Source organism: Hyperolius riggenbachi, chromosome 2 (assembly GCF_040937935.1).
Source record: "Hyperolius riggenbachi isolate aHypRig1 chromosome 2, aHypRig1.pri, whole genome shotgun sequence".
Lineage (NCBI taxonomy): Eukaryota > Metazoa > Chordata > Amphibia > Anura > Hyperoliidae > Hyperolius > Hyperolius riggenbachi.
Genome location: NC_090647.1, coordinates 275479293 through 275493672, shown reverse-complemented (window position 1 = coordinate 275493672; position 14380 = coordinate 275479293). Strand labels below are relative to the sequence as shown.

The 14380-nt window shown below is 39.5% G+C and overlaps 1 protein-coding gene across 1 annotated transcript in view; it reads left to right on the top strand.

Moving 5' to 3' along the window:
- The window catches only part of APPBP2 (amyloid beta precursor protein binding protein 2), a 53494-nt gene extending 39423 nt beyond the window's left edge, over positions 1-14071 (top strand). The window contains exons 6-13 of the mRNA XM_068265380.1: positions 1678-1767; positions 6947-7014; positions 7114-7219; positions 7371-7495; positions 8407-8492; positions 10315-10505; positions 11993-12158; positions 13528-14071. Coding sequence (XP_068121481.1) covers positions 1678-1767; positions 6947-7014; positions 7114-7219; positions 7371-7495; positions 8407-8492; positions 10315-10505; positions 11993-12158; positions 13528-13781 — 1086 coding nt within the window. The 3' untranslated portion in view covers positions 13782-14071. The remainder of the gene's footprint in view (positions 1-1677; positions 1768-6946; positions 7015-7113; positions 7220-7370; positions 7496-8406; positions 8493-10314; positions 10506-11992; positions 12159-13527) is intronic.
- The last annotated feature ends 309 nt before the right edge of the window (positions 14072-14380 follow it).

Sequence of the window (14380 nt, the reverse complement as noted above, 5' to 3'; positions counted from 1 at the left end):
ATGTTTTAAGAAATATACTGATAAAATGTATGCTTTAATTTTTTTTTTTTTTATAGGAGTGTGTGAACTTTAGCAATATTTTTAATCACCCCTCCTATGCTTCACTCTGTGTTTTTCTATTTTCTCTAGCCTGTTGAAGGTGGGTCCAGAGAACCAATCCTGGACCCACTCATAGTATACATTTTTATGTAAAGGTGCCTGGTCAGAGCCATGTCGGTCATAAATGTACTGTATGTGTACTGCTGCCATAATGCGTTCCCAAGACTTCTGTAGTGTTAAATCATCTTGCCCAAGTGCCCTCCCCAACCTCCTATAGCAACAGTACAGTGTCTATACAGAACTTGGTCCCAAGCTGTCACCCAATCCCTGCACGCAACAATATTTGTACTTGTAAACCTCTTTACCAATCCTCTTTACTTATCACCTTTGTTTTCTAAATCCCCAGCATTTCTTTACATATAATTAAGTCCGTGAATAGAGCAGTGATGAATAGCAAACAAACCATAAGAGGAGATATGCAGATTGCTCTGTATACTTCCAGTATCGGTGTACCTAAGGAAAACCTGCAAGTAAAATAAATAAAATATTCTCTGAATACACCAGAGGCTTCCCATCTCCTCCTTGCCTCCACTGAGAAACAAGCATGGACCCCTGAAACCTATCCAGCAGGATCTTATCAGATATGTTATTGCGGCCAAGCTCCCAGTCATGTGCAAGCGCGGTCACACTCTCCTGAGCAGAAAGCCGGAGCTGCTCATGCACAAGCGACTCCATACTGCAGTCGCGGCCTTTATGGGCCCAGTATGGCAGTGCTTGTGCATGAAGAGGAGCACAGCTGCGAACTTCCAGAGCGTCTTGGGTAGCAGCAGTAGGATCAAGGAGGATACCTGAAGCTCTTCCACCTAGGTGTGTCTGTTTTCTTGCAGTTTTACCTTGGATGTTTTACTTTACGAAATAAATAAAAAAAAAATGTTTTATATCAAATAAGCTCCTATTTCCCTTTATGTAAGACAAGGAGCCACAGAGGTAGAAAGAAAATAAACTGTCACACACCATCAGCTATATTAAGAATGCATCTTAAAAGACAAAAAAACAAAAACCAATTACCCTTTGCCAGTGTAAATGCAAAGATAGTATTTGCTTTCTACGGACTTAATTGTAGTAAATAAGATTTTAAAACTACTTAAGTATTTTAAACTGTAGTGTTTTTTTTTTTTTTTTGGGGGGGGGGGGGGGGACTTTGGGAAGTGTAAGCTATTTATTTTATTCATACTGTGTGTATGTATGTGCCTGTATGTTTAATTTTACGTTTTGGCCACATGTTGGCGCTAGTGAACACTCTCCCGTAGAGGAAGTGTTTTTTTTTTTTTTTTTTTTTTTTTTTTTATGGCCTCTGATCGCGATCACGTCCATTCATTCCAGGCATTGCGATTATGTAGACAGCTTGGTCCTCTTCCCCAATCACTGAACACGGAATCCCTACGGAAACGGCGGCCGGAGTGGCGCGCACACATGCAGAGCGGCGGCGGGAACGAGCAACGTATTAAAACGTCCTGTTGCCGTTAACCGGCTCAAACAGGATGTTTTAATACAATACATTGTCATTAAGTGGTTTAAAACCTTTTTTCACTGTTTACAACCGCCTTACAATGTGTTTTGTATGTGTATCTTTAACAGGCATACAAGTGGTGCATAGAAGCTATGAAGGAAATAACCAGTGGTCTGCCTGTGAAAGTCGTGGTCGATGTTTTGAGGCAAGCATCTAAGGTATCTACTGCGGTTATCGCTATTTAAACACTAGTAATACCTGCCTCTAAAATTAAATGAAAAACAGATTTGTAACACTTTCACTGCTACCACAGGACTTCATCAAGGCGCTTTCTAACTGCAGTCCTATCATCCAATCTTACCATTTCTATGTAATATAAGGGTAAACTGAGTGAATATATTGAATAGATAATTTAGGCAGTTACCTTATATTACATAGAAATGGTAAGATTGGATGAAAAAGATTGTATCGTTAGTGGCCAGCTTTACACGTGGCAAATCTTCCAGGAAAATAACTTTTGACATATTCCCTGAATTGGAGGTTTTGTCAATGGTCATGTGATAATGGGTCTGATCCAATACACTTTTTCTCCTTGGAGATCACTTTTCATCTTCTGTTTAAAATGTTTCTGTACTCTGCAATTGAAAAGTACCAAAAAGATATGATGCTCTCTGAACGGTTGCTAGATTAGCTATTTCATCTAATTGGAAAAAAAAAAATTGTTCCTCTTTCTATGGCAGCGGTAATTCAAAAAAAATTAAATAGTCAATAAATTGAACAATTAACGGCCTTCCTGAGGGATACAGAACCAAAGTACAGAAAAGTTTGGGATAAATGGGAAACCAATGCTCATCTCTATACTCCTACCAATTTTCCAAGGTAGATTATTATTTACAGTCTCGGCCAACATTTTAATAATACTAATCCTGAATTCCTTAGGGGTATCTTTAAGTTAATTTTTGTTTTACCCTTTTTACATGGAAAACAAGTGTTCTATTACTTGATAGTGAGTATTAGGCCATAAGGCAATGCTTTAAGCCCTTCTGTTTCTTTTGTTACTATAGGATCTATATTTTGTTAGGATCATACAATCTTTATTACCCTTCTTACAATTTATGAATGGGTATTGTGGATTTTTTTTTATGCTTTGTTCTGTGTATGTGCACATTATGCCCTGTTGTGTTTCTTGCTGCTTACTTTTTGGCATTGTATTAATCTCTGTATTTTTTTCAAAATAAAATTTTTTACCGAAAATAGAAAGTACCAAAAAGTAGGTGGAAAAGTACTGTCAAATTGATTTTGAGTTTTGCTGGTGGCTTAAAAGGCATTTTCTTAAGTGAAAATATCACCAAGGAGAGAGTTGGATCAGGCCCAATGTGTTGTATACGTGTTAAAATCTGCGTTTTAATCATGTTGGTTTATAATATTGTTTCAATATAATTTAAGTGTTTTTTTTCCCTTTTTTTTCCTCTATGTAACCAACCTGTTTTTGAAAGGAGTTATATTTGTGTGTATGTTGTGACAATAGTGTGCCTTTTTGGTCAAAGATAAATTCTTAACTGAAGTCTAGTGTAAGTTACCACATTTGAATTCCTTGATTGCAGATTGGTAAAGGGAAGCATTCGTTTTAAATTTACCATTCCCAGCACTGCAAGCAATTCTGCTTTCTTGCTTTCTACATGTATTTTCTTCTGGCCCATCTATGTGGGCACCCATGGTTTTTCCCAAAGGTGTTAGTTTGACTCCAAAGTGACTGGAGAAAGATTCAGATGCGTGTGATGCTGGCCAGAATGTAAGGCATGGGAAGCGAGAGTAAAGGGCTATCAGCATTTGGAACAGTAGATCTAAGGTTAGGTGATGCAGTTGAAAAGAGCAATACAGCGATGGTGGGGGGGGGGGGGGGGTCATGTATGAGCATAGGGAAGGGGGAGTCGTCATTGCGGGTTATGTACAGGTAGGGAATAATGCCTGCGGGTGCGGAGTGATCTCAATCTCCCCAACCCACACAGAAGGCAGCTCTACTGCGCACCAAGCTGACAGTAATACCAGGAATGCTACACGGCAGTGAACTTCCTAGGGATGGGCTGAGAGGAGGGAAACTTCTGCTTTCTCCCTGCTCATAATCAATGTTCTGCTCAGTTGAATATTAGTGTGGGGACCACAGGGGGCACTGGACAGTGAGGATGATGAGGCTGTGACATATGACACCGTACCACACATACGTGATTAAAAGCATTAAAACACACTCAGTTCAGGGGGGGGGGGGGATGATTTTAAGGTCCAAGATTGCTTTATTCCAACATTGCTTGAAGTGACACTGAAGAGGAAAAAAAGTAATGATATAATTAATTAGTTGTGTAGTACAGATAATTAATAGATCATTAGTAGCAAAGAAAATATGCATCATTCTCTAATAATTGCAGTTTCCGCAATGCACTAAGCATTTTTAATGATTTCACAGAGCAGGGTAATGACCCTTTGAACTTTTCTATGCAGAAAAACCATAAACAAAGAAGAAACCATGAGACAGTTGAGATAAGTACTTCAAAAGACAGTGCTATGCACAACTTTAGAAAGTCACAGAGCTCACAGAAGCTATTTTGCATAGATAACTGAAGTTTCTTAACTGTTCCTGTACTGGAAACAATATGAGACTCATATCTGTGCTAATATTGTTATTTCTTAGCAGTACTACACATACAAAGAATTATATCCTAAGTTTATTTTCACTTCAGATTCCCTGTAAAAACCAATTGAATTCATGTATGCATAATTTTGGGAGTTGGACATTGAGAATATTGCATATAGTGTAAACTACAACACCAAAACCGTTTTCAAGTGGCTACCTCTTTATACATCAGCTCAGAGTCTTGGACATTTTTTTTTCTTGACTTATATGAATTCATAAACCCCTAGGGCCAGGCCCGGATTTCTGCAAAGGCCACAAAGGCCATGGCCTAGGGCGGCATGACTTGGAGAGAGAAGAGGTCATATGTCAAAGTAAATCATCTCCTCTGTTCCCGCAGCGCAGCCATCCAGCGCCCTGCTCTGCACTAATAGCTGAATTCCAGAGTTCCCCAATCCCTGCACCTCTCACTTCCTGATGTGTTATAACAATCAGGATCAATCATAACTGTCACCTGATGATGCAATTATGATCGACATACCGTACAAATGGATGTAAGAAATACCAGGGATTTACATTACAAAGCAGATAAAACTAAGTTCCGCTGAGTTCTAATGCAGGCATTCACAAACATTTCTGCTAGTTTCTTTGACTTCTTTTTTTACAGCTGTGACACTGACCCCAGCAGTTGTAAATTACTTTCTAGCCGTAATTTATTGCTTTTTTTTTTTTCTTCCTAGCCAGTGATCTCGTCTCTGCTTAAGTTAACTCTTTCCTGACTCATCTTCTGTCCGTCAGCTCCGACCATCTATGAGAACTGCTGCAGCCTGGAATAAAAATGCTGTATGCTTCCCTTTCATAGCTAAACTGTCACTGTCACCTGAGCTGTTACTACCTCTATGCTAGTGTGTATGGTTTGGCATCCTTCTGCTTTCCTGTAGCATTAGAGCATTCTACCATCTTAGCCATCAGCAAAAGCAGAGAGGTTTGAATCAGGATGATACCATTTATTGGCTTAAAAGAAAAAGGGTAATCTTTCTGCTAATAAGCCTTCTTCAGACTTTGTCCCCGTATACTGTCAATATGTTAGAGCACACCACCATATGTACATTCAGCATTCAAAAGAAACACGTAGATTTTTTTTTTTCAGCAAATATAAATAAATGTCATTCAGATGCTTTAAAGTGGAGCTGAACTCTTGCACAGGACAGAAGGAAAACAGAGAAATGCACCCTGTATGTATTTAGAGAGCCTTTCGAATTCTTCCACATCTGTGTCTAATCACAAATTTGATATCTTCCCTGTGTCACCTGACTGCCACAGCATATAAGCTTATTTTAAAGCACAAGATGTTAATATATTTGCTTCCATGAAAGTAGGAATTAGACACACTGTCTATTGCAGGATTTGTATCCGCTGTAACAAAAATGTTTTTATGTAAAGGTTATGTTGTTGCGTATCTTTTAGAGCAGAGAGGAAGTTCTGAGTTCAGGTCCACTGTAATTACAACAGAACATCCAAAGTCGGTCTTGACAGGATGTTTGCTACTTACCTGTTCTCTGTTTTGGATGGGCTTCTCTCCATTGCTCTGCCCTGCCACCTGTTTGTGGCTCAGACTGCAGCCAGTCGTACAGAGGATAAGAAGCAGCGCATGCTCTGGCCACTTGCTCTCCCTGTAATTTCCTGCTCCTGCCCAGATGTGCACAGCAACCGAGGCCAGTATAGTGTTATGCATTCTTGACAAGTACCGATCATACATCACTGTAATTTCTCAAGTATGCATGCCCAGAACACTATCGGCTGCTGTACACATTCGGGCAGGAGCGCAAATTTCCATCGTGAGAGGACAGAGCATCCACTGATTCTTTGTTCAATGAGGGGCACAGCAGCACAACTGAAATGAGCCCATTCAAACCAGTGATCGCTAGTCAGATAGTTGGCCAGAATGTTTTTTGGTGGTGGCGGGGGGGGGGGGGGGGGGGGGCGCTTGGTGACAGCAGGCCTAGGGCACTGGTAAGTACAAATCCGGCCCTGCCTAGGGCAACATTGTGAAACAAAAAACTCCAAATAACAGCATTTTGTAGTTTAATAGTGGACTTCCACTTTTAAATTTTAATACCAAATGTGTGCCTGTTGGACAAGTTGCTGTCCAGGATGCCATCTTTAATGAAGTAGAGTCTAGCCCTGGATGGATAACTGGGAGGGAAGGCACAGGACATGGGTAGTAGTTGCCTTTTTTGTATTGGAACATGGTACTGAGGAATATTCCGGTGATGCAAGGGAGGTTAGCGTTAGGATCAGTGTAGTGGAGCATAGGCTAGAATTAAGCCCATGGAATGGGAGAGGTTGGTGTCCTTATGTGCAAATGTTGTTTGCTAGTGAATTCTGCTGCAGATTGATTTGAAACTACCAATAAACAATCGTCTATTTTACAGTCGTGCTGCTAAGTATAGACCAGTAGATGTATACAGGAACCCAAAGGAACTTGCTAGAGGATTGGTTTGGAAAAACAATATGCCTGTTTTTTTTTTTTTTTGGTGTTTCCCACCTTCTCTTGCATCATAATTGGCCCATAAGTGTGTGGATGACCTCTGTCGTCATTCAGGATGTAGGAGAGAGTGGGTCTAAGCATGGTTTCTAAAATGTACAATGTAAAGTGTGAGAAACATTCTTTACGATTATAAATATGCACTAACACAGTTAAAGCAGTTTACGTGATATGTTAAGGCCAAATTCCTGCACTCACTGTTTTACTGATTTGTGTTATTAAGGCATGTGTGGTGAAGAGGGAATTCAAGAAGGCAGAGCAATTAATCAAACATGCCGTGTACTTGGCTCGGTAAGACCTATAGAAACTTCTTTTTTTATTTTTTTTTTACCCAATTTTATGTAGGTTAATTTTTACTTGTAAAATAATGAGTATTTTTTTGTTTATCAGGGAAAACTTTGGCGCCAAGCATCCTAAGTATTCAGATACACTACTAGATTATGGATTTTATCTTCTCAATGTTGATAACATATGCCAATCTGTAGCAATATATCAGGTAGGTTTGTGGTCTTTGAAACAGCAAGTTTGGTTTGTGGTGTGTGGGGTTTTTATTTTATTTTTTTATTAATATCAATCTGATAATCTAATCTGTTTGTTGAATAAATGTTTTTTACATATGGTAACTTTTGTAACTTTGACCACTGTAGACTGCCCTGGATATTCGACAGTCTGTTTTTGGAGGTAAAAATATACACGTGGCAACAGCGCATGAAGATTTGGCTTACTCCTCCTATGTACATCAGTATAGTTCAGGGAAGTTTGACAATGCATTGTGAGTATTTTTGTTTTGTGTTTTTAGAACATTTCCTCAACTTGCTTAGAATGTAACGGTCATGCATGTCAAACCTTTAGTTTAGATTTTTTTTTTTATTTATTTATTTTTTTTTTACAGTTTCTGTTGCTGAGAGATTGACATAATACACATTTCTTGAGTAGCTTCTAAGTAATTTACTATATTTGAACAGGATGTGATTTTGTCTGTGATTTAAAAAAAAAATTATGGGGAAACCATTTGTTTTTTACCATTATTTGTGTATAGTATACCTCAGGGCTGTTGAATTGGTACAAAAATCATCCGACTCATGTACTCAAAATTGCTCCGACTCCACATCCCTTGCATGGCTATGGAGTGGCTACAAAATTCATCCAACTCCGACTACTTAGTTTATGAAACCGACTCCAGGTACTCTAAAATTGCTTCAACTCGACTCCACAGCCCTGGTATACCGTAGTTGCTGTAACTGTCTAGCCATGATTAGGGATGCGCAAGATCCAGTTTTATGAAACCGCACCAGCATGTTGGTGGTGGGTTTGTGCTGCGGCAGAGAGGGTTAACTGTTCTTTCGCTACATCTTGCCATTGAGCTGCACGCTGCTCTCCATCCTTCCTGCTGTGAATGTGTGCAGTGCAGCAGCCAGAGGCGCGGATATAGGCGAGTGAAGACTTTATGCCACGGCTTGCACCCACTAAGATGCCGGGTCAATTTTGTGAAATGGTGTATTGCTCATCTCTTTTCATGTTTCTTTTGATAATGGAGACTAAGTACGACATGTACTGTATGTAATTTGTGGTATGTTGATATTTGAAAATGGATTTTCTTTTGTTTTTTTAAATTTTTTTTTTTTTTTTTTTTTTTTTTTTTCTTTGTATGCTTTTATCTAATGTAATTTTTTTTTTTTTAAGATTTCACGCTGAACGTGCCATAGATATTATCACCCATATACTCCCAGAAGACCATCTTTTATTAGCTTCTTCCAAAAGAGTTAAAGGTGTGTAGCTTGTTTCCATTTTGTTAGTATAAAGTTGTGCATTACTACTGGAGGAAAGCATTTGTTATGAACATATTTGCATATGCTAGTGCATAGTTATCTTTATTTTCATGAACTTTGAAACACTGGAAAAAATTTAATCGGAATCCTGGAATGTTCCAAGACTTTAGTTTCTCTGCATGAAATTAACTACATTCTATATAGGGTCAAATAATGGCTATAACTGCTGAGAAGTACTGTATTTTAAATACTTTATTTTGCCACTTTCCTGTGATATGCAAATACGATGACATGGAGGCAGTCTCCCAGAAATAACCTAACGATTCAGAATATCTCAGCAAATAACAGAAACATGCATAGTGATCTTCCTGCCTTAATAATTGTTGTTCGCCCCGTTCCACAATACAAATAACAATTAGGCACAGAGCCCCCCACCCTCCCTAGAAATAAGCAGTGTGGCCCTGCTTTCCAAAAAATGGTATCATTCTGCTGGGCAGCATTACTTAGTGTTCTCCCCAGAATTCTTTTCCAGCTGGGTGGCATGAAATAGTAGGCAGGTGGGGTAAGATAAGAGAAGACCGGGTCAGAGCTTTTCTGCACTACTCTGCTTACAGCAGAGGAGCAAGTGAGTCTATGACAGCCGGGTGCTCACTAAAACTAGCCAGGTGAAGCATTCTGCTAAAAGAGCCTGGGGAGAAAACTGACTTATGCTGTGTTGCTGTGCATGCTAGTACAGACACTGCCAGCATCTCAATCAGACCACATGCAATTCCATTTGAAAAGGGGACATCGGGGACCAGTAATGGGGCTGCCTTAGCTGAGGCCCCCAGGGATAGAAGACACTCTTTGCTTCACATAACCTTGTTGCAGAAATACATGCCTTGTTTACATGTTAAAGTGGATCTGAGATTAACTTTTACTCCTTGCATAATTGTGTTCCTTTCCAGTTTATAGGGCATTCCTCAAGCCAAAAACTTTTTTTTTTTTTTAATACTCTAATTCCCTATAAACTAAATGAGCCTCGCCGACAGCTTTTCAGAGTGCCCTGGCATTTTCAGTCCTGGCAGTAGCAAGGGCTTACGGGAGCTCAGGCTGGGCAGGAGGAGGGGGAGGTATTACTAGCCAGAGATTTCAGAGGCAGAGGGGAGGATGGGGAATTAGGTTTTCACAGGCTGATGGCTGTATATGCAGATCAGCTTGCCTGTGTGTAATGTTTATAAACAGAACATGGCCGCTGTCATTGTATCACAGGAAGAAATAATCATATTCTGTTGAAGCTGTTTGCAGCTAAATTTGCTGTGTAAACTATCTAAACTTTAGATAAGTTATATAGACCAGTTACTTGCTATAGTTAGTTTTTTTCTAATTCCCTATAAACTAAACAAGCCCTATAAACTAAGCAAGCCTCGCCCACAGCATTTCAGAGAGCCTTGTCATTTTCAGACAGTAGCAAGGGCTCGTGGGAGCTCAGTCTGGGCAGGAGGAGGGGGAGGTATTACTATCCAGAGATTTCATAGGCAGAGTGGAGGAGGAGGGGGATTAGGTTTTTTTTTTTTTTTTTTTTTTTTTTTACAGGCTGAGTACTGAAGATGCAGATAAGCTTGCCGTGTGTAATGTTTACAAACATGGCTGCTGTAATTGTATCACAGGAAGAAATAATCATATTCTATTGAAGCGGTTTGCAGCTATAATAAATAAAATATATATATATATATATATATATATGTATATTATATATAATATTCTTGTTATAGTTAGCTTATCATCTCAGATCCGCTTTGAGTTTGATTGTGTAGTAATATTTTTATTTATTTTTAAACAGCACTAATACTGGAAGAGATTGCTATAGATTGTCATAACAAAGAGACAGAACAGAAGCTTTTACAAGAAGCTCATGATCTTCATCTTTCATCCCTTCAACTCGCTAAAAAAGCCTTTGGTGAGTTCAACGTACAGACTGCAAAACACTATGGAAATCTTGGCAGGTTGTATCAGTCAATGAGAAAGTTTAAGGTAAGGCTCGAATGATCCTTTTCTGTGCGTTTGTCATTTTTCTGTCTCTGTGTGTTTTTCTTCAATATATCAAGTTGTTGATTAATATTTCCAAACAAACTTTTGTTTAAATTTCCTGGTTTCTAGAGTGCTGGTCTATATGACAAAACATATATCTTCTACTGCTCTGGTGGAATGATCTTTGCACCTGCTTTCTTAGCTGCTTGTGCGACCAGAACTTTGATTGTTCTGCAACTACTTTGGAAGTTAAGACATAGGCTTCAATTCAACAAGCATTACTGTATTCGGTAATGCTGAATATAGCTGATTTTACTGAGCACTTAGGAAAGTGTCAATTCATCAAGGCTGTTACTGCATGGAAAGCTGAAATTACCGAGCAGTGAGGTAAATTACCGACTCCTGCATACCCTTTTGATTGGACCTGAAGCCTTCTCCGGCAGGTCCAGCTTTCCTACCCCCCAGGCAGCGAGCATAGAGATCGGAGCAAAAGACTCTCTTCCCCTGCCTCTTTTCGGCAATTTTACCTGTTACGTTCCTGTTTTAAGATGCAGAGGAGCTAGTTGGAAATCACCTAAGCAGCGCATGTGTAAAGGTTCTTGGAAGTTCATCTAAGCTGTGGCAAAGAAATAAAATGTTAAAGACTAATGGAGACTATAGACAGATTAACTGCCTCTCCTTGCTCTAAATCTAACATTTACACCTAAAGGGATGTGGGGTATGCCTCTTATATTGTAATGCTGTCTCCGCACGGAGAACAGCATCGCATGTAACTCACACTTCTTCTGTTAGTGAAAGTGGGCTTCGGAAAATTACCGAACATCTACCGCACCTGTGAAAATATTGATGGATTAGCACACCAAAGTCTCTAAAATGCTGAATGCAGTATTTTCCTGACACCCCCCCCCCTCCCCCGACAGCTTTGATTAACTGAGGCCATTGTTTTAGTCCCAATCTGAATTGATGAAGTGTTTGCTGCCACATATTGCATTGTGGACAAGGCATGACCCAGACTGAATTAATGTGCGCTATGCAGTATTGAATTTTGAGACAGGGGTCATTGTGGTTCCAGTAACACCAGCTTTTCCTATCATTTAATCCGCTTGGGGTGGTAATGTTTGCTGAGGAATTTGGGAGAAGTTATTCCAACTAGCCTTTTATTTCCCTTTGTTAGTGTTTTTTCTGCAGGAAGCAAAGGAGTTAAGGGTTTGTGATCCGAGATACGTTTTTTGCATTCGAGGGCACAGCTCAGTTTCTTTTTTTTTTTTTTTTTTCCCTTTCTGGCAAAGATCTAATGGTATCAGTTTTTAAGCCTATCATTGATGTCCTCAATTTAGGATCGGAATGGCTTTGTAAGATGTAAAGCACTGTCACTTTTTAATATCACTGTACAATTCTCTCAACCCTTACGGTATTCATGTCACAAAGTTGTTGTACTATCTTTCTGATACTTTTACACTGATCCTTTCTTTTTTTTTTCTTTCACCTAGGAGGCTGAAGAGATGCACATAAAGGCTATACAAATCAAGGAGCAGCTGCTAGGGCAAGAAGACTATGAAGTGGCTTTATCAGTAGGACATTTGGCCTCTTTATATAATTATGACATGAACCAGTATGAAAATGCTGAAAAACTTTATCTGCGATCAATAGCCATTGGTATGTAGTTCCAGCCCATTCCATTTTTTTAATAGTGTGATGTGTGTTGTCCTGCTGTGATTTTAAACATTCATACCTATCAACAGCTTAACTGTATGAATTGTTGAACCTTGATGCGGTTTGCTAATGCAAACTTGTGATAATGTCTAGAGATGTCGGCGAACGGTTCCCAAACCGTTCGCCGGCGAACTCCTGACTTGTACTATTTCCGGGTCGCTATGACCCTGAGTAGTACGGCTGCGCTGGCCCATGGGTGCGCGTCCTATATCGCGCTCCTGGTGCAGGGCACTTTCTGCGCATGTGGGTGGCGACATGAGTGACGTCGCAGAGCGTGCCCGGCAACGGGAGCGCGTTCAAAGACACGCACCGCCGGGCCAGCGCATCAGTACTACTCCGGGTCATAGTGACCCGGAAGTAGTACTGCCCCCATAGAGATTCGCCTGCGAACAGTTTTGGTCATCTCTAATAATGTCTGCATCTCAAATTAACAGACCTCATTTTTTGGAGCACATGTCCTTTACTGTTTTCTCATAATAAGAGGATGCTGTGTTATTTCTGTTTGTTTTTTATTTTATTTTCCTTCCATTTTTTTTTTTTTTTTTTCCTTTGTAGGAATGTATTTGTTCGATCTTATCGTCATATGTTTTCATTACATATAGCACACTGTAGAACCATGGAGTCTTTTTTTTTTTTTTTTTTTTTTCTCTCCATTCTGTCTAGGCACTTTCACCCTGCTCTCTGCACCAATTTAAGCAGTTGGATGCAGTCATGTGGAAGTGGGATGGGCCATACATTTTTGTGGGAATAACATTTCTACAGCGCTTTTCTCCCATAGGACTCAAAGCGCTTATGTCATATAATAGAAATAGACTGCTGCATTGAAAGACCATGCAAGATAGCAGACCACTGAAGGTATCCTGTGTTACCAGCAAATTTTTGTCCTTTAAAGGGCAGTTCACTTGGGTGTCTGCCGGCGTGTTGGCCAAATGCTTTATTGCAAGCATGCAGCAAAGCATTTGACATCTTCTGGCGGTTTTCCTCTTTGTAGGGGACACAGAGATGCGGCGGTAAGCGACCCTGGAAATGCTGCTTCCATGGTCACCTGACACGACAGGAAACCTCAGGATCGGAATTTGGTCTTTGTGCAAACACTGAAATTACTGTCTGATCGCCGCTATAGCAGTTACTCACATTACGGCTTATGGTGGCACATGGTGCCCCCAAATTTCCTGAGCACTTTTTGCCATGCGCTCCACAATAATCGAATTTATTTTTTTTATACATTGGTTTTCTTTTATTTTGGTTACTTAGTGCATTTTTTGTGGCTTTTAAAATGGTTTAACTTATACAACTTTTTTCAAATTTCCAGGAAAGAAACTATTTGGTGAAGGTTACAGTGGACTGGAGTATGATTATAGGGGCTTGATTAAACTGTATAATTCCGTTGGAAATTTTGAAAAAGTTTTTGAGTACCACAATATATTGGCAAATTGGAACAGATTACGGGATCGACAGTTTTCAGTCACTGATGCTTTGGAGGATGTAAACACCTGTCCCCTGTCAACGGAAGAAGTTGTGCACTCTTTTCTGATGTCACAGACCACAGAAGGACAAAGCTGTTAATTTGAAGAAAAGGAAAAAAACTGACCAGATTTAACAATTGTTTTCTCAGCATATTGGGAAAGTTCATACTGTGAAATTTATAAAAACACAGATGCATCACTGGCTCTGTCCTTGAAAGAAGGTTGCTTGACTTGGATCCATGCACATTTTGGAAGGATAATCCTTAATGGAATATTCACTGCTTAATCCACTTTACTTTTTCTACAATGGGACAAAAAAAAAACTAGTGTTGCCATTGTTTTTGCAGCTCCAACAGGAAGATGCAAATAAAACTTTAAGAGTTTATATAACTGTTTTTCCTGTTTCATTTGGGCCAGGCGATAAAAAGATAACTAACACTCCACTACTTGTTTGTTTCAGATTCAGATATTCAGTACATGTATTTAATGTCTTATGAGCGCTAACTTCTAAGGAAAGGTGAGCTGAGTGTCAAATAGTATATCTCACCTGCTTCTGGCATTTTTATTATTTTGCTCCTTGATAGTGTTTTGCGAAATGAAGGTAGAAACTTTTTACATGGTACATTTTTTTTCACTACAGTTAAGTGTTGCTCAAGGTTGGTGAATATGTATGCTTAAAAAGTAATAAAGTAATTACAA